Source organism: Calliopsis andreniformis, chromosome 5, assembly GCF_051401765.1.
Source record: "Calliopsis andreniformis isolate RMS-2024a chromosome 5, iyCalAndr_principal, whole genome shotgun sequence".
NCBI classification, from domain to species: Eukaryota; Metazoa; Arthropoda; class Insecta; order Hymenoptera; family Andrenidae; genus Calliopsis; species Calliopsis andreniformis.
The window spans coordinates 1,129,002-1,152,746 of record NC_135066.1 but is presented as its reverse complement, the minus strand read 5'-3'; the positions used below and the strand labels follow the sequence as shown (position 1 = coordinate 1,152,746).

The 23,745-nt window shown below is 44.8% G+C and overlaps 1 protein-coding gene across 2 annotated transcripts in view; it reads right to left on the bottom strand.

The window, feature by feature from the left end:
* Nucleotides 1-23,745, bottom strand: part of LOC143178739 (kin of IRRE-like protein 1) — a 247,127-nt gene that overhangs the window by 46,292 nt on the left and 177,090 nt on the right. For both annotated transcript variants that reach the window (XM_076377545.1, XM_076377544.1), the window contains exons 3-4: nucleotides 22,714-22,925; nucleotides 3,293-3,403 (exon numbers count right to left, since the gene is read on the bottom strand). In XM_076377545.1, coding sequence (XP_076233660.1) covers nucleotides 3,293-3,403; nucleotides 22,714-22,925 — 323 coding nt within the window. The remainder of the gene's footprint in view (nucleotides 1-3,292; nucleotides 3,404-22,713; nucleotides 22,926-23,745) is intronic.

The window sequence follows — 23,745 nt, the reverse complement described above, 5'->3', positions numbered from 1 at the left end:
GAACGCCTCACCTTTACCTGCGTATACATCCTAGAAGGAGGACCCTCGATTCTTTCCGGGCACGAAGTCAAGTAATTGGCAATAAATTTCGTGAGTGGGCTGAGTCGTAAAATTTTCTCGCCGCTATTGCCATAAATTATAGATAACGCGGAAGCCCGTGAAGAGAGTTAGGCTTAGTTGTAAATCGCGTATAATAGAGCGGTTGAGAGGAAGATGTGGATGTCCAAATAAGAATGTCTAGTCGAGGTTATTCCCCCAAAAGTAGGAACCCCTATTTAAAAACAAGATGACTGAATAACTGTACAAACATTTAGTAAGTAAAGTACATACCTATATTCGAGCGAACTTTTTACTTTTGAAGATTTTGTAGAAAGTTCAGGCTCGTCCTGAAAAACTTACTTCGTCGAAAGCAATGCGGAATACATATTTATCATTCGTTCAGAAGCGAATAAACCTCGCGCATTACCGTAAACCTCGTGTAATTAACGCGCTTCAGTTTTTTAGACCGACAGCGGCCTCGTGCTAGCAACGAATTAAAACGAACGTCGAAGCAAGCGCACATTTAATACGGAGTGCACACAATTTTTATTGCATGGTTTGCGCGAGCTTCGAGTAAACCCCATGACCAGAAGCGGGAAGAAGGATCGGTGAGAGAAGAGTCGTGGTTTCCGTTTTCAAATTTCCTGCTGTCGCAACCGGCGTTTTCATCCACTTTATGAAGATTAGACTGTCCGGTTCGTATCTCGCTGGTTGCAAGGCAAATACTGTTACGTTGTTTCTTCGTGGAAATCATGACACGTCGTATAAAGAAGTAGAGGGTGTTGCAGGTGAAAAACGAATAAAACTAGCAATTATTCGGCTACTCGATAATGATTTTTATTTTTTCTCGCTGCACCGACCAACGAATATTCCCTCTTCCCAATTCTGATCGGGAAATCGCTCATAGAAAGCGAACACTCTCAAAATCGATATCAAATTCCAGACCGTCCAAACAAAGTGCCGATATAAATATCGCTGAAACAAGCTCGCAATAAAACGCGTTGTCTGCGAATTTTTTATGACGCTCAAAAGATAAAAGAGAAAATTTCACCTCTTCTACGCTATCCGCCGGTTTGTCGTTTGAATAATTGGATACGGTATACTATGCTGTTAGAAATGATCTCTCTCTATCTCTCTACGTAAATAGTCTATACATGTACATATATGAGTAGATTGATGATATTCGGGATCTTACGGTGTCGCGTCAATCGGTTGGATCAGAACAGCGAACGAAAGTCGACTCGTGAATTAACATTTAATCGGTAGAATGTAGGCCAGTATAATTTCGTATTGGTGGTCAGCGTTTTCGTCCTCCAGCCTTCAATTGAATTGCAAATCTTTTCTCAAGAGCAGTGAGGACAGGAATATCGGAATTTAGTTGAAACTTATACAGGTCGTCGAATCTTTTATGATACGAATGAAACGAAGATTTAAAAATATGTATGCAACCTCTAGAGAGAATTTTGACAAGTTTTCGACAGGGATAATATAATAGGATTGCGGGGAGAAAAATGGAAAGACAGAGAACGGAAAAGTGAAAACATACAAAAGCTGATTCGCAAAATCAAAGAGCGAAGAATTGGCAAATTTTATTGGAACATTTGCATAGACACGAACGATATTGCCGATCGACTGGTACGTCGAAAAATAAATTTTGAATGCTGCAATGGCGCACCGAAAATTCGAGAACAAAGGGAAAAATGGCGAATATTTGGCCGGCGCGACGCGACGCGACAAACTTCTACCCCTCTTTAAGTATGATTTACAATTAAATGAAAATTCTAGGCTCTAGATGTGTAGGCGGGTTCGCTTGCAGCAGTACCATCAGCGTATTGTTAAGGATAAGCCGATCTTCTCGATATTCAATTTATACGCCGCAGTGCGTATGATCGATGCGCAGTGTCGATGCAATTCCCATCGAATCTGCATACGGCAATATTCCCGGTTTCGAAGTTCGATGTATTCATCGGGGTCCGGCAACGACGGTGAGTACTGAATCGTTCTTGTACACCTCTCTATATTTGTACCATAGTTATCCAGTTTATGATACCTATATTGTTTCGAAAGGATCTTCCGTCTTCCGCGAGATTTTAAATATCCTTTTTTAGCAATTTCGTTCCCTTTCAAATCGAGAATCTCCAACAAAATGTCAAATGAAAAGATTTTTGACTTAATGGCCCCATTAAAACTCTTTGAAACAAATTCGTACGAAAAATCTTCTGTAATTTTCTGTAATTTTCCGTCTATTTTTCACAGAGATCGTTTTTCAAGAGGCAGCAAAATGTTGCAAAAGTAGCTATACCACGTCAAAGGATGCAGCCGCAGTTAATCGGACCCGAGTACAGAGGGGGACGTCTCCTCGTCCGCAAAGAAGCTCGGTGGGGTAAGAGGAAGCGGTGGGTACAGGGCCAAGGGAGAGGAAATAATCTTTTAAGGCGGACGAAGAAGTTGCCGCAGTTATAAACAGAAATTTAGATCCAGTTGCCAAAGTAAACACCGGAACCTCGGTAGTTTGGTGCTTCTTCTCCCGTTCCATTCGGGGAACGCTTGATCTTCAGCCATTCCCGTGCTTCGCTACTGCCCTGCCCTTACGCTCTACTGCCCCCCTTCCCTCCGCGTCCGACCGAACGTAGAACTTTTCACTTAGCTCCGTTCGTCGATAAAAAGTTGTCTGATCTAATAACTGGCGACACCACCGACTCCGTTATCCCTTCCACTCTTCTACTCCATCTCCTTCCATCTCCCTCACTCTCCTCTCCTGCCTTCGCGATCCTCTTTCCTCTATCAGTGTGGCGCGGCGCGGCGCGGCGCGGCGCGGCGCGGTGCGGCGCCGATCGAAACTTTCGTCGACGATTTCGCGGCGAGCTAAAAAGCGGACTCTTGGGGAAGAAGAACGCGCGTGATCTTTGCCCCGAATGGATAGAATCCACCCGAAGAAAAAGGGAAAAGTTTTATTCCCGAGGAGCTCGTGTTTACCGCGCTAAAATTCGAGATGCCGTTAAAAAGTTGCTTGACTCGAAAAGTTACAGCCGTTTACCGAATTCCACGTATCCCCGGCTTTGACGGGACCTAAGAGTCCTTTCCTCGGTTTTAGTCGTTTCCACGGTTAGAAACTTTGGTCTCGTGGACAACTCGGAACTTGTATGCGGCTTATATTTAGGTAACCGCTATGGCTTGAAAAAATGGATTTTCAGAAGAAAAAGTTGCTATGAACTACTGCGCAAAGTACGGGCGAATAGTAGAAATAACTTACCACCAGTTACGCGACATGTAAGGGATGGTGTATCGCCCTCTTCGTACGGTCCTGCAGTCCCGTTCACAATTCTGCCCCATTGATCCAATATAGTCGGTTGTTCGGGCGGCACTGTGACAAAGAAGAAAATCCCAGTCAGAACGAGTGAATCCACTAGCCTGTGACATAGTGTCGCTTTAAAACCAATTGGATTTCGCGAGAAGTGTCTGGTTCGGTTGTTACCTTGTCGATCAAAATATTTCGAAAGCGCCGACGACACTTTTCCGTACGATTCAAGCTTTCGCCATGATTTTTGATACACTCTTTTTTGCTTGTCGAAAGTCGAAAAGACATCGGTAGATACTTTTGGTTGTGTTTTTCGAACAAATTTGGTATAACTATGTCCAGTGTGTACAGTATCGACGAACATGTAGGTATGATCGTTTGCGGATTAAGCACGGTGATATTTTTTTCTGGAATATTCGTTTCCGGACCGGGTTCGGATAAGCCAACCTGGATATTTCTCTGTTTTTTTTTTCGTTATTTTGCAAGTAACCTGCATACGTCCAACGTATTCGATGCTTTATCAGAGAGGTTACGGCAGAGCATACCTACAGTTATTCCCCTTCCAGCGACTCTCTTTTTCGCTATCACTCTATTTAGCCGATGCGTCGCCCGCTCGAAAAAGTTCATACTCTGCTGTGCATGGAATCGGTTCCCCATTTTTCGTCATTTTAAGACGCGTTGCCTCAGAAATACATTAAGATTAACTTAATGCACATATTTTTCTACCGCTATCGATCAGACAAGATCAGGCTCGTCCACGTTACGCCCACCGAAAAATATATCGTCGTTTGATTCGTTTTACTTTGGACATCGCGTAACTATACATTCGAGAGAAAATAAAAAAAAGAAATAAAAAAAGCGTCGAACTAGCCGCAAAACGATCCCCACGGATTTCAGGGGACAGTCGTGCCATTTTCGCTAGCGATCCTAGCATCACGGGCCACTCAAAAAATTGCTTTAAGCGGATATAGAAACGGTCATTCCGTTCTATGATGTCGCGACAGAAAAACTGCGCGAAGCGATCAAGCCTCGTCGTAAACTCCGTCAAATCCGAAATAACGTTACGGTCCTTGCCGCTTGAATGTTCGAGATATATTCGCTTAAGCTTCTTGCGTCCTCGTTCGTTCCTGCTGCTCTGTAGGCTATAAATTTTTATTGAAAAAGTACTATTCATTTCAAATGAGATGCGTGACTGTGATTTATTCAAGATAATTTAGTAGTAAAACAACGGATTCGTACGTTACCCGATGGAAGTTAAAGATGGAATATTGTGTCAAGATAAAAAAGTGTATTAATAGGAAACCGAAGTCTCATAATTAGTTGAAGTACACCTTAAAAATACTTTTCGTTTTTGAAAACGTGGTCCTCACGTTTTACAACCTGATCGTCATTAACAGGGTCTCTAGGTAATTCTTTATGTGACAGGTAGAAGTTGCCGGTGTGATCCACGATTTCATCAACATGCTTGTACCATCAGGGAATCCTACTCACTTTTATTTACTTTTGCATGGGTGTTAATGTTGAGCGTCGGGTATTAGTGTCTGAAAATGTGTGGAGTACTTCGAGGACAGAGAATGCAAGGTTTGATCATGTGATAGTTGCGTAAATCTTTAAGGAATTGAAATAATTTCGAGGTATCCATAATGATTTGGTCATTCAGTGTATATTCTAGTGATCTCTTGAAAAAAATGTTTTGCTATGGATAGATACCTTTGACTCATCGGAAATTGCATCCTGCGAATCGTCAGGCGAGTGGAACCGACCGACCTACTCGGATTCGATCAGCCGGGCTGGCTTTTCGCAATTCGTGACGCCGCGCCGCCCCGAGCATTCGGTCAGTTTTTTTTCTCCTGTCGAAAATTCGATATAAATGGATCTAGCTTTACATCCGAGCCGCGTTACTATCACGGGGTTAACGACACGGCCCGGGCTGCTTCCAATCGCTCGAAAATCGTAGCAAAATCGACGAACGAATCGCGAAGCAGCTTAATCAAACGATCCGAGTTTCGGTAAATTCAATTTCGACCAACTCCATCGCAGAAACCTTTCCTCCAGCCGCGATCAAATTTTATCCTCGTTTCTGCCCGGTTTTCCCCACACGCTGGAGTGCGCGTGTAAAGTATTCATGAAGATTTATGACCGGTTTTTAATCCATAATCGTCGGTATCGACTAAAACGGAGCGTCGCGTCGCACTTTTCGGCAACGAATGGTAGCCCGCCAATCAATCCTACGATCCTGATTTTTTCCCTCGGGTGGTCATCGAGATATCTGGCTGCTTCTCTCGCAATCTTCCGATCAATATATCCTCTGTTTCCTTTTTTTCCGTTTTAATCGAAAACTATCGAATTTCTTTAAAACCTTCCATTTACTCAATGTCATCAAGATTCTATTTATTCAGAGAAAATTTTTGAATTTCGACCCATTCAAAATAAACACGTTTATAATCTCGAAATTTCTCGATAGGATTCAGACTATTAATACACCGCCGTGAATGCATTTATTTATTGGATTAAACTTTTCAAGCAACGTTCTATCGATAACGCATCGATTGCAGTTAAATATCACGGGTCAGTGCTTTGAATTCAGCACGTTGTAAAACATTCACGTATATTCTAGCGTATGTTATCATTGCACAGCGATCCACGATGATAAGCGAGGAACCTTTTTTTTGTTAAATACTATTGCAAAGATGACGAATTTTGATTTCGTTAGTGATAGAGTTCGCTTATCTGAAAAAATAATTGTTAGCAACATCTGTCGAAGCGGTCGCAGCGACGTAAATATAATCGGAAGCGTTCAATCAGCGCCAGGCTGGCTGCCTTTTCGCGGTCTCGATAAAACAGTTGATTTTCAATACCACCACAGAGGGTATATCTAGGTTCTCGCGGGAGCGCACGGTGGAGCAGATCGGGCTGGAACGAGAGCTGCTGAGGAGAGTGAAGAGGGGCTGGTAGATGGGGGCTTGTAATGGCAATTACCAGTGGTAATCAATGGACCTCGCTCAGACCGCGCCGATAATTTCAGGGCTGGCTGGAAAATAGGCGCCTCTGTGTAGCATAGCCGCGCATATATCTGCGTTCACCACCCTCTGCGTGGATCTGCCGCTACCAGTGATGGCTATTCAATTCTCTCTTCCTCTCTCTCCGTCTATCTCCCTTCCTTTTGTAGGCTTTCGAGCAATTTTGTCGCGTACAGTTTCCTATCCCCTCCGATATTATTCGGCTTTAAATGTTGAAAACATTATACCGGGGCATGCAGAACATATTGCCGAAAACAATCATCGATGAGCTTGAAAGCTATCTCGAAACATTGCTACTCTTTCGTGCAGAAGCGCCACTAGCGCAATTCATTTAACATCGCAATATCATCCCATTGATTGAAATATTATTGAAGTTAGTAGTGACACCCCAGGAAAGAAAAGCCGAAATACCAAATCGATAAACATAGGTATCTACTCATCCACCTATATTTTTCCTTTTCAATTTAAAGTGGAAAGAGATTTTCGTCGACAGTGTAACGCGTAAAATTTGGCTGAAGTAATTTAATTAATAGGAGTACATTTTATCGAAAGAGATTGGGAAGCGCGAATAAAATGATATGGGAAAAACCATGATGAAAATTATCAGGAGCATTTCCAACGTGCAAGGCATCACCGAAACGCAATAATTAAAGGTATCCCCGCGCGTTACCGCAGGAATTATTGCCGAATACATTACGATATAATATTGCGTGGAGCTAGAGAGAGAGAGTGGAGCATCTCATGGAACAGAATATGTATCGCGATGACACGTTACAATGCGCGTTCGATTTGTTTTGATACAAGTCACGGGCCTGCGGATGTGAGGGATTACCGGTTAAATAGATTCGTTCCCTCCATTCGACAGTTATAATAATTCAGCAACTGTTCGTTACCGTGGTATTCTCGTGCACCAATGTCCGGCGATCTATGAGAATTATAGCCGCTCGATTTAACGTCATAATTCTTACATTGTTATGGAAATTTCCTTTAACTCGGCTAATTACCCAAACATCGACTCGCTCATTTCCGTGAACGATACTCACTGAATGAATCGGGTAAATATAATACCCGGACCACCGCTGGATTGCTTTGTGCACGTGAAAAATGAATCTTTCCCACGTATTAGACTTCCTATCATTCAAATACTTTTTTAGAGTAGCTACACAGGTACATACATACGCATCTACACGTGAGCTCGATGTGCTTCGCAGTTACAGAAGATTTCTTCCAACGCGAGTGTTCTCCGCGAATTTCTCTTTGCACAGCCGATGCAACGAAACAGGAGGGGCAGGTGTTGCAGAACGGTCGAGTGTTTTAAAATCGCGCCGCGATCTCAACGATCGAGTGGTACGGCCGTACACCAGCGACTCGTTTGAATTTTAGAACGATAGTGGAAACTCGTGTAGCCCGTGCGAGTCGTGAATTTAACTTTCCGGAAGGGAAGGCGGGGGGTGGAATAGGCGGTGGCGCGAATTAATTCACGACCTCCTGACAAACCGTTCACCAGCCGAGTTACCCGCGTCGCTGTTGGACATTTCATGCACCTTGTTTCCTTCGACCTCCGTGTCCCCTTTTCTCAATTGACGTCGTTATACCTTTCCCCGTTTGACTCGAGTCACGACTTCTCTGACTGATGACAGAGAAGGAAGTGTTCGTCGACAATGTTTGCAACACCTAAAGAGTCAGGCAGGCTGCGAGCAACGAAAGAAATATCCCAGAGGAAATCGTCGTTTCGAGTTTTACTCCAGAAATGTCGTAGTATCCTTTTCTCTCTTTTTCGGTATAATCTTTCTCGTTATTTTTATCGGTTTTATCTCGAGAAATTCGAAACACTACGTTATGCGACTGACGTTGCGTCGCAATGGGGAATTCTAGGTCGAGTTTTCATGGAAAACTATGTTCTCGGTGTCGACTTGGTTCGTAGAATCGTCGGTAGAAGGAAAGGGAGAAGAAAGAGGATTTAGTCCATGAGAACGACGAGCCCGAAGCTGACAGGGAACATGAACGATGAGGTGACGTTCTTGGGGACGAATTTGAAAATGAAATTTGACATTCTTATTGGAATCCAAGGTGCTACGTGTCGTGTCGTGTCGTGTCGCGTCGCGTCACGTCGTGACACAAGGGGCTTCGTACACGCGGGTAACGATACTTTAAGGAGAAGTTTTCGAAGACTTCAGCAGTAGCTACGAATGATGAATTCTTAACGTAAGCACGACGCGACAGAGCGCCATCTAATCGACGTAATCCAGTAAAATTGATGTCGGGTAGTTCTTACTCACTCGTTTATTCGTTTATGCAAGTGTCAAACGCCAGGCAAAAATTCGTTGAAAAGTGCAGGAATTTCAAGTTTCTTGGCAAAATGAAATTTTTGGGAAATCTCAACGTCGACGTTTGCTGCTGGCATTACGCGGATACGCTCGAGCGAAATTTTATTTATTCAAGTGGGAAACATTTCAACGAAAATAATTATTAACTTGAGGAATGTCAAATTTATAGTAAATTGTATACTAAATGTACATGAAATTAAAAGGAAGTATCATTGCATAAAGATAAAGTTACCTCAGTATCTTAGAAATAAGCTTCTTTTGCAACTCAAGATGTTTTTCAAGTGGAGGTGTCTGTTTCTGGAGATTCTCCCACGACAGGATAATCCAAGATTGTCGTGATTAGAGAAAAGGATGAAAAACTATAAAGAAGCAAACGAAAGAAGAAGTCGAAATAAGGAAGGGACAAGTGCAGGAGGATCAGAAATCCTCATCCGTATTACGAGAGTGGTAATTGTTCGAAGATCAATTTATTTCCTCACGAGCCGAGGAACGACGCCTTAAGCAACACACAACGCGTCGTGTCGCGGACAATGATACTCTGGTCTTGTTGTTCCCGCACGTCTGAAACGCAGCTGCCCATTCCCCGTTGGAGCATGAACTGTCCCAGCGAGAACAAGAAAGGGATGGCAAGGAACAGTTGACTCGTCCACTAACAGTAGATCGACACCTTCGGTAACTGCATTGCGACTGAGAAAGCGGTGGCTGGAAAAATGTTTCGTCGCGAGCGTCGATACGAGAGCGCGACCACGGATATTCGCCACCGGCAGGGAATTTATTAAAGCGTTTATTTAACGGTGCATTCGTCCATTCGTTGGCGCCGTTTTCTGATCCGCGAAGGAACAATAAAAATGCAAATAAAGAATTGTTTACCTCGCGAACGTCAATTATTATGTGCGGAAGTGAATTCAATAAATTGCAAACCGCTCTCATCGCATCGATAGATAATGAAAAGAATAATTCGAGTAAATTTGAAAAGTTCAAATACGGTATACCTACGTTAATTTATAACCGAATATCGGTATCAAGAGATCGCGATTAGTCGGAAAAAGTGGCAAGGCTGATTCGAAGGTCTTCGAAAGGTTGAAAACACGACACGAACGAAGTCGCGTTGCACGTATATAAGATCTGGTCAGAAGAGAAGGCAGGAGCTTGAAACGGTCGAAACGAAGCAAGCAAGGAAGGAAAAGAGTAAGATAAATAATCTTGTGCAAAAATGTGGCAATATCGTTCTCGGAGAAGCCGAGAGCGGAATAATAAGCGAATTTTTTCGTGACATGTAATTTCGTTTGCGAATGCCATCTCGACGAGAGATCTCGCCTGCGGGGAACAAGCCAGAATCTCGATAACCGCTAGCAATCTGCTTGATTCTCGACCAGGTCAGTGGGTCATTCGCGTACAACAATTCGAAGCTTCCTCAACTTCAATTCTGGCCCCATTGCGTCGATTTCTTAACGCGAACGAAGTCTCGGTCGTTTCGAAGTATGTTCTCGTTATTCTGCCTGTAGGAGATGCTGCCGGCGCGGCGTCGCGAGGAACGAAGAAAGAGGGGTGACGTTTTCGAGGGAGGCCGAGTAGAAAAAAGGCATTATAGCGGAAGGTTAATTGGAGCGTGGTGGATACGAGGCGCGTCCATTTAATCCAGATAGATTCTTAAATATTTAAAGACCCCGTCGGAAGGCAAGCCGTTTACGGGCCTGATCAAAGCCGAAGATCAATGAAGCGATACTCTGCGAGAGAGGTCTGCGTGTCGATGAGGCACCGGCCGAGAGAGTGAGGCGAGAGGTTGAAAGAGAGACAGATGGGGTGGGAGAGGGAAAGAGAGATAGAGTCTACTCCAATTTCTACTCCGACGGGTCTTAAAGCTGGGCTGTCCGACCATGCCGAGTCTCTCACCACTTACGATAATGTTTCTGCTCGTCTGACACCACTCGGCTATTACTATTGGGGAACCATTCCCTTGAAATTTAACACGCTCCCCAGTTGTCTGACTTAATAGTAGCTTCTACCATCAACGGGCGCCGCTCCGCGCCGCGCCACGCCGCGGTATTTCTCTCAATAGGGGCTGGCAATTGACGCGAAGACTTCCATCACGCGAATGCACCGTGAAACGTATGGTAATGCGAGAGGAATCGAGCGTGCTAATATATTATAACGGCTCGTAGCCGAGTTTAGCGTTATATCGCCGCGTGCCAGCGCGAGCTTGCACGCTATCGCTTGGGAACCCGTATGGAGCAGAAACCGTTGAATTGGAACGATCGTTTCGAACGACTTTCCGTCGCGTTAATCGCATTTCTCTCCGTTAACCACGCGCATACATCCGCGACTCTTCGTCTCTCATCGTTGTAACAGATTTCATGTTCGCGCGATCTAATAGAGGTACTTACACATTTATATCGTACAGATCCACTTATCACTTCTAGTTATTCCCAAATTGCACTACCATACCGTTTCTTCGATATCTTTCTGCAGATTCGAGGTGTCTGAAGAAAAAGGGAAACATGTCTTTACCAAGCTTCTTCTCTTTCCTTCTTCCGCGTTCTCGTTGGTTCCTTAGATAAATTGAATAAGTCTCGCGAAGCAAAAGCCCCAGCGAGTCGAAGAGCAGCGCGATGCTTGTCGAATGTGCGACTATTTTGCACCGATGTTTAGACATGGAAAGTTGCTACATCACTATGAGTTGCTCGTCGATCTCGCGTTATTATCATTATCCCAAAGCTTTCACTAGAGTACACCTCCGGTAATGTTGTATTCAATGATTCGTTGTCGAGAACAATCATTCGATAAATAAACTTAATAATGACAGCTACAAGCTCGTCAGGATACAAATTCATTTTCTCGTCATCGACGACTGGTTTTTGTCTGACTCGAGGACACGTCTCGTCAGTACTTTCTGCTCGATCGTCTCCTTTCTTCTCTTCTTCGACCTCTTCCTCCGGCAATGACTGTTCTATTACTGGGTATTCAACCCGGAGGTTGCTTGTTAAATTTTTACGGCCAGTAGTTTTTCCAAGGACGACTCACGATCAGGAGTCTCGTTCGCAACATTCTTTAGCGTTGGCAGGTACATATTCATGGTGCTCGAGGTACATTCATCCTCGATATGTTTAATCGTTGCTTTTGCGTCAATTTATCTCAAGAACAGGAAAAAATGTGGTTGGCTGTGCCGAGGCAAAATGAGAGAGAGAAGAGTTGAAGGAAGATAAGGTGGTGGGTCGTCGGGTAGTAGGTCGTAAGACGAGGGAGGTTAACAGACAAAAGGCTTTCTTGTTTGACAAGATATAGGAAGCAGGATGGCTAGGAATTCTCGATGACGAGGAACAAGAGAATCTCGTTGGCTTTCATCTTTCTGTGGCTACGCCTTGCGCGTCTTTCGGATGCGGTCTTAACGTTGATTGGCCGGAATTCTCTGAAAGGAGAGACTTCGTCCGGAATTTCGTCATGTCTCTCCCAGACTGCCGTCGATTCGTATATTACATTTCTGTCGGGCGACCCTTCCCTCTTAACCGGAGCCAATAAGTCAAATCTACGGACATTTTAATTACGGCTGGGCCGGATATTGCAAGGCACACGGAAACGAAGCTAATGCTACAGATCCTCGTTAATTTTCCCTTAGCTCTTTCCTTCCTTCTTTCCTTTTCTTCTACAACCCTTTTGCTTTTTTCTACATTAATTCTATAGCGAAGGCAAAATGGAATCGCACATTTCCTTCTGCGTTCTTATTGGCGATAGATAGTTGAATTATGATCGTAGCGTGGTATATCGGTGGTCGATTAATCTTCGACTATCGTGGTGAATTTAGTCATTAAGGGATGCAACGAACCAGCCTGAAAGAATCCTAAAATACGATTGCTTTTATCTTCTGCTAAGGTTAATATTCTGACGTGGTCTACGTTCACGTTGTCAGGAAAGAATGGCAACGTCGACACAAAAATAATTAATGTGCTCTATAGGTATACTTTCGAAAACGATTTGTGAATGTGCTGGAGTTCTGGACCTCTTTTAAGTTTAAAAGCATAGGGAACATAACACCGAGTTCAAAATTCTGTACTAGTTAATAGTTTTAATTTATCGCTTTCCTCACGACCTTACGCTTCTTTTCGTCCTCCTAACCGTGTCCCGCGATTCACGATAATTTTTTTGCTGTCGTTGGACTGTCGATCGATCGTCATTCTAATTACGATGGCGTGCGTTCATTTAAAAGTTAGCCTAACTTCGTTGAGCTATGAGTTTAACCCGCTTCGAGGCTAAGTGGTCTAATTCTTGGCCACGAAATGGCTGTCCCTCGTTGGATTCTTTGGTGGCTGGTTAATCGAGTCCGCGTGCCGGAGCCTCGAGCTCTTTATCTGTTCGGGATATCCGGGATCGTGAGAAAAACGAGTTCGCGTTACCTTCGAGTCGACGCGCGCCTCCATAAATCACCACCACGGAATCTTCTTTTTCTCATTGCCGTCTAACTCTGTTCTTCGAAAACAGAGATAGCGGCTCGGCAGAAACAGCGAAGAATTTCTGCTGATCAGACGATAGCTGGCGACCATATTGTAATCTATTCGAATTTTTCAATTTCGAAAAATCAAAGCTCTTTCAGTCTCTCCTCTATTCTCCCCTTGCTAAGGAGGGGATGACGGCGTGACACAACACACATATCTTCAGAGGAACGTTATCCTACCCCATACATTGTCCGGATAATGCAAAGGCAGGCGAGGGTCGGTAAGAATAATGCGGGCGTTTTCCAGAAGTCGTCGACGAGAAAAGCGAGAGAGCGGGAGAGCGAGAAAGCGGACGAAATGGATTTTCGCGAGTTTTCCATGGGATATGGGTTATGGGCCGACGAGAGGGATGAGAAAGGCTGAGGGCGGAGGGCGGAGGGCAAAAGGCGGGTAGGTAGGCGGGGGAAAGGTTCGGGGATACGAAACGACGGGCGAAAAAGTGGCCGCGATTCGTATAAAGTGATTTTAAGTGAGAGCCAGCTCGCCGTTTTGCCGGGCAAAAGTTCGCCCCGCTGAGATATGGCTGCAAATATTAAAATCTGCTGGCCGGTCGTCAAGGTCCCTGCTCCGCTTCGCATAGCGGAATCAGTGGTTGCCATTCCTCTTCCGTGCGGACTGCCTAACGATTTTTACCCTCGTTTCCGTCTCTTCCTGTCCGTTTTGTCTCCGTGAGCCGCCTACTTTATTATGTTGCATCCGAAGCTTGCGTCTGATTGCAAGTGAAACATTTTGTCAGAAAAAATTCAAATCAAATTCTTTTTAGCGTCGTTATTACTTTCTATCCTTTCTCATTTTCTTCATTTCCCTTTTCTCGCTCTTGACAATACATATTTTGAGTTACGTTTGCAGCAAAGCCAGTCTGTGCTGAAAGCCACTGCTAGGAAAGTTGAAGGACATGCGTGACGATGTCGATAGGGGTGAGAAAGGATGGCGAGCAGGGCGAGAGGAAGACTGGGCAAGTAGTTTTCTTGGGTAAGAAACTTGTTAGGTCAGACGTATTAGTAGAATTGAAGATATATTGCGTTCCGCTGGAGGTGCTGTAATCGCGAACTCCTGTAAAACGCTCTTCCGTTTCCGTAATATTCCAGCGACCTATCGACGCCGGGAACGAACTCCAGCATTTCTGAGAATTATGATGCCGTATTTGTTACAGACCTGTCACGACACTTTTTCTGGTATTCATTTCTACAATCTGGCGAAGATTCATTAAAAAACGAATGTCACATTTGAGGAATTATCCTAGCGACTATGGACAGCGTGCTTGTATGAAGAAGCATAGGAAATATGCGAGTACCAATCATTTTTATATCCTCGGTAGCGATTGGCATACAGCCACCGGATTCGAATACATTTGGACGCAGGTGGACCGCAAGATTTGCGAGCTGATTTTCCGGAAAATAGTCACGCGTGCAACGACTTCGCATTACATTACCGACTGTCCTGTGCAGCATGGTATCGCGACGCGTATGCAAAATTCAGGAAACCACTCGGAAGCCTCTATTGATCGCTGTATGGTACTATCATAGATTGTACAGTTATAAAACTACCTCATACCAGTAAAACACATCTTCTTCAACAATTCTTTTTTATCAAGATTTTTAAATCGACGCGACTACGGATTTTATTTGAGAATTGTTTTCGAAGCAGGGACAGTTTTATGTAAGTTCTAGGACCCTTTGAAACAGGATTGACTTTTTTTATCCCTCGCTTTGCCATGTCGTCTAACCGTTACGACCATCATTTCTCGAGTTTCGATATCACCTTTCATCGCAGCCCCTAGCTACAAAATGACTTGTGTAGAGTTAGTGAAGCACTCCGTACACTCTCTTGAAGCAGTTGGGAACAGGAGAAGAGTTTCTGAGCTAGGAAGAAGCGAGGGTATGGACTCCTAAAACTCAAACCACTCATTGCCAATCCGTGTCCGAGAGCAGTTCGACCATACAAGTTCTAGGACCCAGATGACTTACCTTGAAACGTAAAAGTGCACCTCGCACTCCTTATTTCAAACTATATCATTCCATGTAATAGAAATAGTGCTATATTGTACAACCAACCTTCTCGCCGAGAGTTAAAATACAACTATATTTCAGATTCTAGCAATTGATTTGTAGACTCAGAATTCCACTTGAACAAGCTAATCATTCTAGAATAAGAGACCGTAATAGGAAATCGTCGACTGTTACGGCGATGTCTACCCGATGATTGGTAATTTTTGACGCAGTTGGTAAGAGATCGCGTCGAAGAAACGGGAAATGGGGAAAGGGATGAATGGGTGAGTTTCCAAGTGAAGGTTTTGGGGCTGAAGACAGGCCTGGATGTGTCGTAGATGGTGTTCTTGGTAAAATATTCGTCGGCAGTAGTACGGCGAGGAAAATTTTGTGTACTTATCGAGTTATGTACTCGCTCCACGTTCATCGGATGTATCGATCTAATTTAGGTGTCTGCAGCCAGATCGCTGTGCAGGAGGGTCTGAAACGAGGCCAGGACAGGACCGAACGCGGAGGAACCGATTTCTACGTCAATATTTGCGAAACATTACGCTGCGACGATATAGCACATATTCACCAGGAGAACACGGACGAATCCTCGCATTCCTTTTTGAACGCCTTTCTCCTCTATTCGCTTCGGGAACCAACCGTGACTTCTGCATTATCGAGTCATGAGCCGCGACTAGACTTTGTTCGGGCCAATCTGCAACGCGCGCGTGGCGCTCGTACAACCTATACATACTCGAATCGATCCAAGCGACCAGTTGCAAACGCTCTTGATTCCTTGAAAATCAGCAACGATCGATTGAAGCATCGACAACCTGTCGATACATGCTCCGTATTTTTACCATCCGACCTGCTGACTAAGAAGCAGCACGGGCATGGAGCCGGAATCGCGTTGTAACTGAACGAATTTTGCTGTTCGCGGAGTCTGTCAACGGAACGAAGGAAAAATTCGCGCCTCCGATTTGAAACAATCGTCGATGTAGGTTATTCATTTTCGGAACATTCATTTAACTATGCCACGGCGGGCCTGTTAGCCCTCGTTCAATTTTCCACTAATTACATTCGTATTCGAGAGCGAAGCTGGTTGTGGCAGCCGGTTACAACGGGGAGGCGGCTGTGAGTACGGCACCAAACAGGTGGCAATACTCGTTGGGAGTCTCACGGGTCTTCTCGAGGGGAACTAACGTGATTACCAGTCGTTTTTGGTTTCCCACGTGCGCTTCAAGCAATCGACGTGCCGAACGCCGATCCTATTTTCCTCGCACACCACCCTTCTTTCGATCGGGCAAAGTATCTCTTATCGATTCGGACGTTTAATTCTACCAGTTTGCAAACCTAAGTGTACCTACTCTTGCCTAATTATCCTTTGCGATTATATAAAGAAAGTAGTAATTCCTAACGTACAACAAGGACAATTGGGTACAAACGGAGCAATTGCTTGGTCTTTGATGAACGCGTAAGTCGTAAGAAGCTGCGCAAGGAATGCTCGTCTGCTCTATTATTAGGTACTATTCGGATCCTTGGCCCGGTCATTGCGCCAACGTGCCAGGTACCGTTTCAGATCTGTAGGAGAAAGTTCTTCAGAAACTAGCACGGAGGCGGTACTGGCAGTGGTGGCGGCGCCGGCGTCTACTTGGAATAATTCGCGTAGTTAGCGGGCAGCAGTTTATCACGCCGCGGGTGACAACGCTTGCTCGTTCGAACGTTCTGTTGGTCTGCGAGCCTGTTGTCGGCACACGCATAGTTGAGCAAACCGAAACCAAGATCGCGGAGGACGCCAACTAAGCGGCTGACTAAGGAGTCCCGCGAATGCACCGCAAGACCAATTCGCGCTGCATTCCACGGAAACTACCGTCCAGATATATCGATGCTCCATGATCCTTTTGTCCCTCAGTTATTCCGTCGTTCAAATTCGACCAGATGAATTTGGAAAACTAACGCTGAAATTGACAACTTTATACGCTTGACGAGCGAAGTGAGCAATTAAGGAAGATAGACTTTGGACAACTCCAGCCAACAACTTTCCTTTAAGAAGCTTACAAGTTCTCCAAAGTCAGCAATTACTGTCATTTCGCACGATTCATGGAAATTTCAATTCATCCTACGTTTCTCTAAAATAGTGGAAAAAAAGGATCGAGCCAGGGAATTCATTTACTCGCTTCTGTAAACTACACGTATATTCCAGTCAATTTATATTCTTCACTCGCGTGTGCACGATTTATTTATCTAACAATAATGGTATTTTACGCCAGCTGCTAGTTTTTCCTTGAACAAGGCATCGTAAAGTATTTCGCAATTTTCTACAGCTTTTCCAGGGCATGTACGGCCCTTCCCGCTTTCATTTCTTACCATTTAATTCTCTTAGCGATGATACCAGACAGTGTCCTTCGTAGGATTTAAGCATCGTAGCATTTTCCTTTATGACGTGACACAGTTAATAACCCAATTTCGCAAGATATCCTTTGTATCAAAATGTGTAACATCGTTAAACCTGCATGGTAGTTAGTAAGTCGATTTTATCCGTTTCAACCGTGACATTTGTTCGAAAAGTTGGTCCATATGAAGGTGCAGACGCGAGGGGTATCGGTCAACGAGTCTCTGACACCAACGGCCACCCTTCCAATTTCGTCGTGGGAGATGCTGGTGAACAGAGTACCACAGGAGCTTCCGAAAATCGTGGAACGCGCGAACCGGCAGTTCGGATTTATGTCGGTCATAAATTCATGCGACTTCGCGGTTCGTTTTTCCGATCTCGGACCCTGTTCGCTAGCCTTTCGCCAACCCCTTTTTAACCGTCTACGTGGGTGGAGACCCACCTTCGGCCATGCTTTCACACCTTTTACTCTTGTCACATTCCGCACGAGCTCTCCCATCTTCCCGCATTTTCATTCCGTCGGCTATTTTCGCGGCTCTCGCGACCGTTATCGCGACGACGAAGTGAATTTCGAGCATCGATCGGTCTTCTCACGCTCGCCTCCCGAGACCTTTTGTGACCGTAAAAGCCAAAGGGAACGCGTCTTTGCCTCCCTTTTTCTGCTTCATTTTTTGGCTCGAAATTTTCTCCTCTTTCCGCTGTAGAATCAGTCTTCTTTTTCTCGCAGGAAAGAAAGCGAACGCGCGTATAATCGTCGGTTTAATTCGATTTGCGAGTGGCTTCGTCTGGTGGAACATTAGCAATTCCGCGAAATAGGAGTGCTGGATTATCGAAAGCGAAGAGAAAAGCGAAGGGAACGAGCAGCGCGGCACGATGAGACGAGGAGAGAAGAGAGGAGAGGGAGGAGAGGGAGGAGAGGGAGGAGAGGGAGGAGAGGGAGGAGAAAGAGAGAGAAGTACGCGCGATTCAATTTATACGGTTCGCAAGAGGACAGTGCGCGCGGGGGTTAATTATCCTCGCCACAGAGAGGCTCGATTATGTACAGCTATCCGGTGGCCAATAGCGCGCGGCCAACCTTTTTCCTCGCTTCCTCTCTCTTTCTTTCCCTTCCTTCTCCCACGCACTCCTCTCTTACTATTTTTGCCCATTAGTCGACGCGTAGAACATAACCCTACACTTGCACTAGCTGGGAAAGGGTTGCCGACCTCGGGACAAACTCCCATTCTTGTACGTGTGTGCAGGGAAGCGTGTGCGCCCGAGTAAAAGCTCGGAAAAAATTGCTGCTCAACGCTTTTCAAGAGAAATTGCTGCTTGTCGGAATAAAGAAGAGTTATTTAACGAGACGTGCAGCCGATGCACGGCTACGCTGCGCTCCCAATTTCTCAATTTCTCCGCTTTTCCGATACTTGTCGACTGCGATCGAATACTTTCAAAGACTGCAATCCCTGACATACGAACCTCTTTTAACGTGTAACGTTCTCTGTTCATGCGATCTTATAATGAATGTCTTATAACGATATTACACTACTACCTGTTCGTGCTAGAACGTTCAAACGATTTTCCATGGGGCGAACGTGAACAGAGATTTTCGCGAGGAAATGGCAATGCAACCGGAAGACGCTGCGGTGAAATATAGTCTGAAGGTATAAAATGAGAGAGACATCGGAGTTGAGTAGCAAACTACTCGACCGAAGAAGGAAGAAAAGGAAGATGGTAGACGACGAGAATAGGGAGAGGATGGAGAAGAAAAAGTAGGAGCGAAAAAGGAAAGAGAGACGGAGGTTAATTAAGGGAAAATTTAACGACGGGGTTTGTCCAGCCCCGTCCATTTCTATGCGCAGTTCCTTCCAACCCCCTTCCGTCGACCGACTTTGACTCGGGTTAACGCCAAAAGTTCCGCCTGGATTTTTGAAATTCTAATTCAACCATCTAATCTGCTCGGGTACTTCCTCTACCTTTGCCTTCTCCTGGTTTTCGGGGTTCCTAAATGTGCGACAAGAGTACACGAAACCAGGATTCTCGCTATGGTAGCGGAGAAAGCTACTACAGCGAAAGAAGAGCGTGGAAGCGTTAGTGCGTTCACGAGGAAGCCAGGGGGGAAAGCTTGCTCCTTCCTCGAGTGTCTCTATATGTTCTCCCACAGATGGTTAGGTATTCTGATACTACATGCGGTGACATACAAATGCTTTCAAATTAATATTGTATAATCGTTACGATTAGCTATCCTAAAAGAGAAGAAGAAGCATAAGCTTGTAAGTCAGTGCAGAATAAAGAATAGACGACCAAAATAAACACGTGCTGAACTAATTGTATATCTAATATCTATTTAATTAAACTGTGGATTATATCCTTAATCCTTATATCCTTATATCCTTTGTTCCTCCTTCCTGTCCCTTTAAAGAGAGGTTTCGTTTCCACCTTTTACAATTTTCTGTCTTCACCCAGTGTAAGGTGGGGAGGTTCTCGACAATCCCTGGTTTTGTTATCGCTCTTCCTCTCCGTGGCTTCTGTCACCAACATCGCCACTATCATCACCAGCGTCGCCACAGACACCCTTGTGTTGGGCAAAAACGCCCGACCGTAGACGCATTTGGGGGAAGCTTCCGGCACACGTGACGCTCGATTCCGCGTTCCATGCCTTTTTTTTTTACTGCGGAGAAAATGCGCACGTATGCTACGATCGATTGTTTCTTTTTTCGGGAGATAGCTTTTCACGAAAAATACTTTCGCCCATTTTTTCTCCAACTGTCCTTGCTTCCACGTCGGATGCACTGAGTTATATTTACACGTTGGCGATCATCAACAAAATTAAGCTCATACCTTCTTCTATCGAAATGAGTCGCGTAGAAAGAGATCGAACGAAATTCTGCGCGTTGTTTGTACCGAGACGAGCGATGAATTGTTGCGCATATCACAGATTGGATTATTACTGTGAAAAGCAATGTCGAAGCAAGGACATTTTCTGGTTTGCTCATCGCCAGGACGCGTCGTGTAGGTATTTATTTTCTTGTCGTTTACAAGAGAGAATAAAAAAGGATGGTGACACGCGTCGCGCGGCAATTGAAAAACTAATATCGCGCGTCATTCACGTGCCGAGAATCTGTGTTCAACCATGCATTAAACTCTCGTGAAGCTACGTAGCAATCTGTTCAATCGCACTTCCTGTTTGGAATGCTAAGGTTATAGTGTTGCGGTTGAATCCAGTACTATGCAGGATCTTGGTTACGAAATAACCCCGTATAGAGGAGGAAACACTTGATCCAGTCTGACATCAAAGGTTTTGACTTTCTCCTTTTCTAGGAAAAGCATGAGTACGAGGGCATGCGACACGTATCGGTGGCCAGTATCATCGGCAATAGGGTCAATATGAAAGAAAGGGAAATGACCGATAAAAAGCTGAAGCGGGGTAGCGCAGAGAAGGTGGAAGGACGCCAGATGCCAGGGAAAATCCAGTGGACGAACGCAATCTAGGAACTCTTGGGAACCAATCTCCTCTGATGAAAATACCTCGCACAAAGCGGACGGTTCTCCAGCCGGACCAATTTCTTTCGTGACTCTTTTTGGAGTATCGTGTACGAGCACCAAGCGGCCACTGCATTGTTTCCCGGTTTGCATCTTTGAAGATTTTCATAAAGATCAAGCAATTCCACGCTAGCTTCGAGGTATCGCGACGTTTCTACCGTTCTCACCCTTCGCTCGGCCTTTCCTGCTTCTTTCCATACCGCCTCCCATACCGCCTCCCATACCGCCTCCCTCCTTTCTCTTCGTTATCTCTCTCCTCTTTCTCACCACTTCCTTTTACTATCAACACGCCCGTTCACTTGGCCCTTTCCCGTTCGCTTTCTAACTATCGATCAATGAGTTAGGAGCGGAAGAAGGCACGAGATTGCCAGGGAAAGATGGATTCCGGTATCGAAGGATCGGGGTTAGGATTTTCCAGGTTATATTCCGTGCCGCGAGCTATACGGGATATCCCAAGATTCGAGCGTACTCCACCACTGAATGCTTTGAAGAGCATCTATGGAAGTTACACCTTCTCATCCATCATGGACTACCGTCACTGGCATGGCACTTCTTGAACGAATAAGCTTATTTCTAGAAATACACTTTCATTTCTAATACTTTCCAATTGATAAGGCAAAGGGACGTCTTAGTTTTGTAGAAAAATCGACGACTGAAGAGACGAAGTGTAAAGGTTAAAAATCGAATCGGAAGGAGTTTCGCCAGCTGTAAGAAGGAAGAGATTCTAAGGGTCCACTGTTCAAGGAGCCTTTAATGCGAGATCACGTTCTCAGGATTAAGTGAAAAAGTGTAAACAGCAGCGAAGCCAATAGAATATCCACGTGGCAGAACACAAAGGACAAGGACAAGGAGAGTCTGTGCATCTTCGATTGGTTCATGCATTTTTCAGCAGTCGCCATTTGTTTGATCAGACTTAGAGCCCGCTGAGAACTGCACTTTTCGCTCAGTGTCGCGCCAGGAATGACGGGGCGAGGGGAGGTGAGGCAAGGCGGTGAATCTGGTAAGTTGGGCGTGTGTTTGCGCGCGTATCATGGAAATGCGAGAATGGTTCGAGGAGCAGAAGAACGGTAATGCGTTAGCTACAGCCTTGCGCACCCTCCAGGATCGACCTTCTATCTCGGAAAAGCATTCGTCTAGCGTTTGCTTTCGATCGAAAACGAAGAAACATACTGTTTCCTGAGGCACCGACTGTTCATCGATTTCTTCCGGCGCATAGCTATTCCATCTCTACCCGAAGTGGCTAATACGTCGTTCAAGGGTCCTTTTCAGCGAGCCGTTAAATTTGTTTGACACCAGAAATTAGGGGCGTGCCTTTTCAGACACTCATAAAAGCCCCGCTTTGATCTTGATTAAACTCTTTCGCTGCTAGTTGCTTGTATTTTTCTCTTGTAGAAAGAATGAACAGCGCGCCGTAGAAACGCTTATTAACACTATAATATAGAGTATCTAAATAGTAAGTTTAGATCTAAATCCCAACGATCGATAAATTAAGGCAATTGAAGAGGAATTGAAATTGAAATTGAAAAGTCTTATCCGACGAAGAGTTTGCTTATTTTCGTAGCAAGTAAGTTTCGAAATTCTGAGCAGCTCTTGAATAATTGTCTTGAATAACTTGACGGTTGAAAAAATGACGAATTTGTAATGCGACTTACCGACTACGGTGAGATTGTAGCGAAAGCTGCGCGTCTGTCCTTTCCGGAAATCGACCCTGCATCTATAGGTGGCTGCGTCGTGCCTCTTAATGTCTTCGATGACGAGCATCGCAGGGCTCGGGAATGTGGTGCGAAAATACGCTCGAGGACCGAAAACGCCGAAGTCCGATGAGTGTTGAGCTTTGGTTACGGGCTTCTCTCGGGCATCGATCCTGGAACAGACAAAAAACATTCCTGGAGGTCATGAAAGAATGACGAGATACAGAGCAGTGTTTGCTTTCCCCTCGTATAATTATAATCGCTCTGGACAATGGTAACCGAGCGAGGCGTGCTCATCGTCAATGCCGAAATGATAATGGAATTTATTGAAACGTCCCTTCGTAACTGGTTAACGTAATATAAATGTAATTTGCCATTTACCCAAGCTGGATGGTGGTGAAGGGGGTAGAAGGAGTTCGATAATGGTAAATATGAATAGTTGGAACGTTTGGAAATGCAATGAACGTTATTACGCTCGTGCATTGCCCTGCAATCGTCGCGATCGATGGTATTCGAACGCTGTACTCGGGTCTTCGTGGAAATTGAAGTGCACTTTCCAGATTTGGCAAAACGTAAACTTTATTTAATATTAACATCCAGCTTTTCAAGTTCTGTCTGGCATGAAGCATTTTGAAATTATTTATAAACTGCTGTGATTCCTTTTACTATCGGATATTCCAAAAACTTGTAAATAATTGAATTATAAAATCCTGTACATTCCATAACGTTTACGTTAAGGTGTTGCCCCTTTACCAATAAAAACATATAAAGAGGAAGAGGAAACTTTGTCATTTAGTAGTTGGCGAAGCTACCCTTTTTCCCTTTCTTCCACTAGTGGGGGTGCGTTTGATGAGAAACAGGCAAAGTCTCGAGGAGAGTTGAAAAGAGATACTCGATACCATTGTTCGCATACCCAGAGACTTCCGTGGAACTTCTTGCTTTCCTCGCTTTGTCTTTGTCGTTCCCATTTCTCGGCCCTATCCGGCCCTCCCG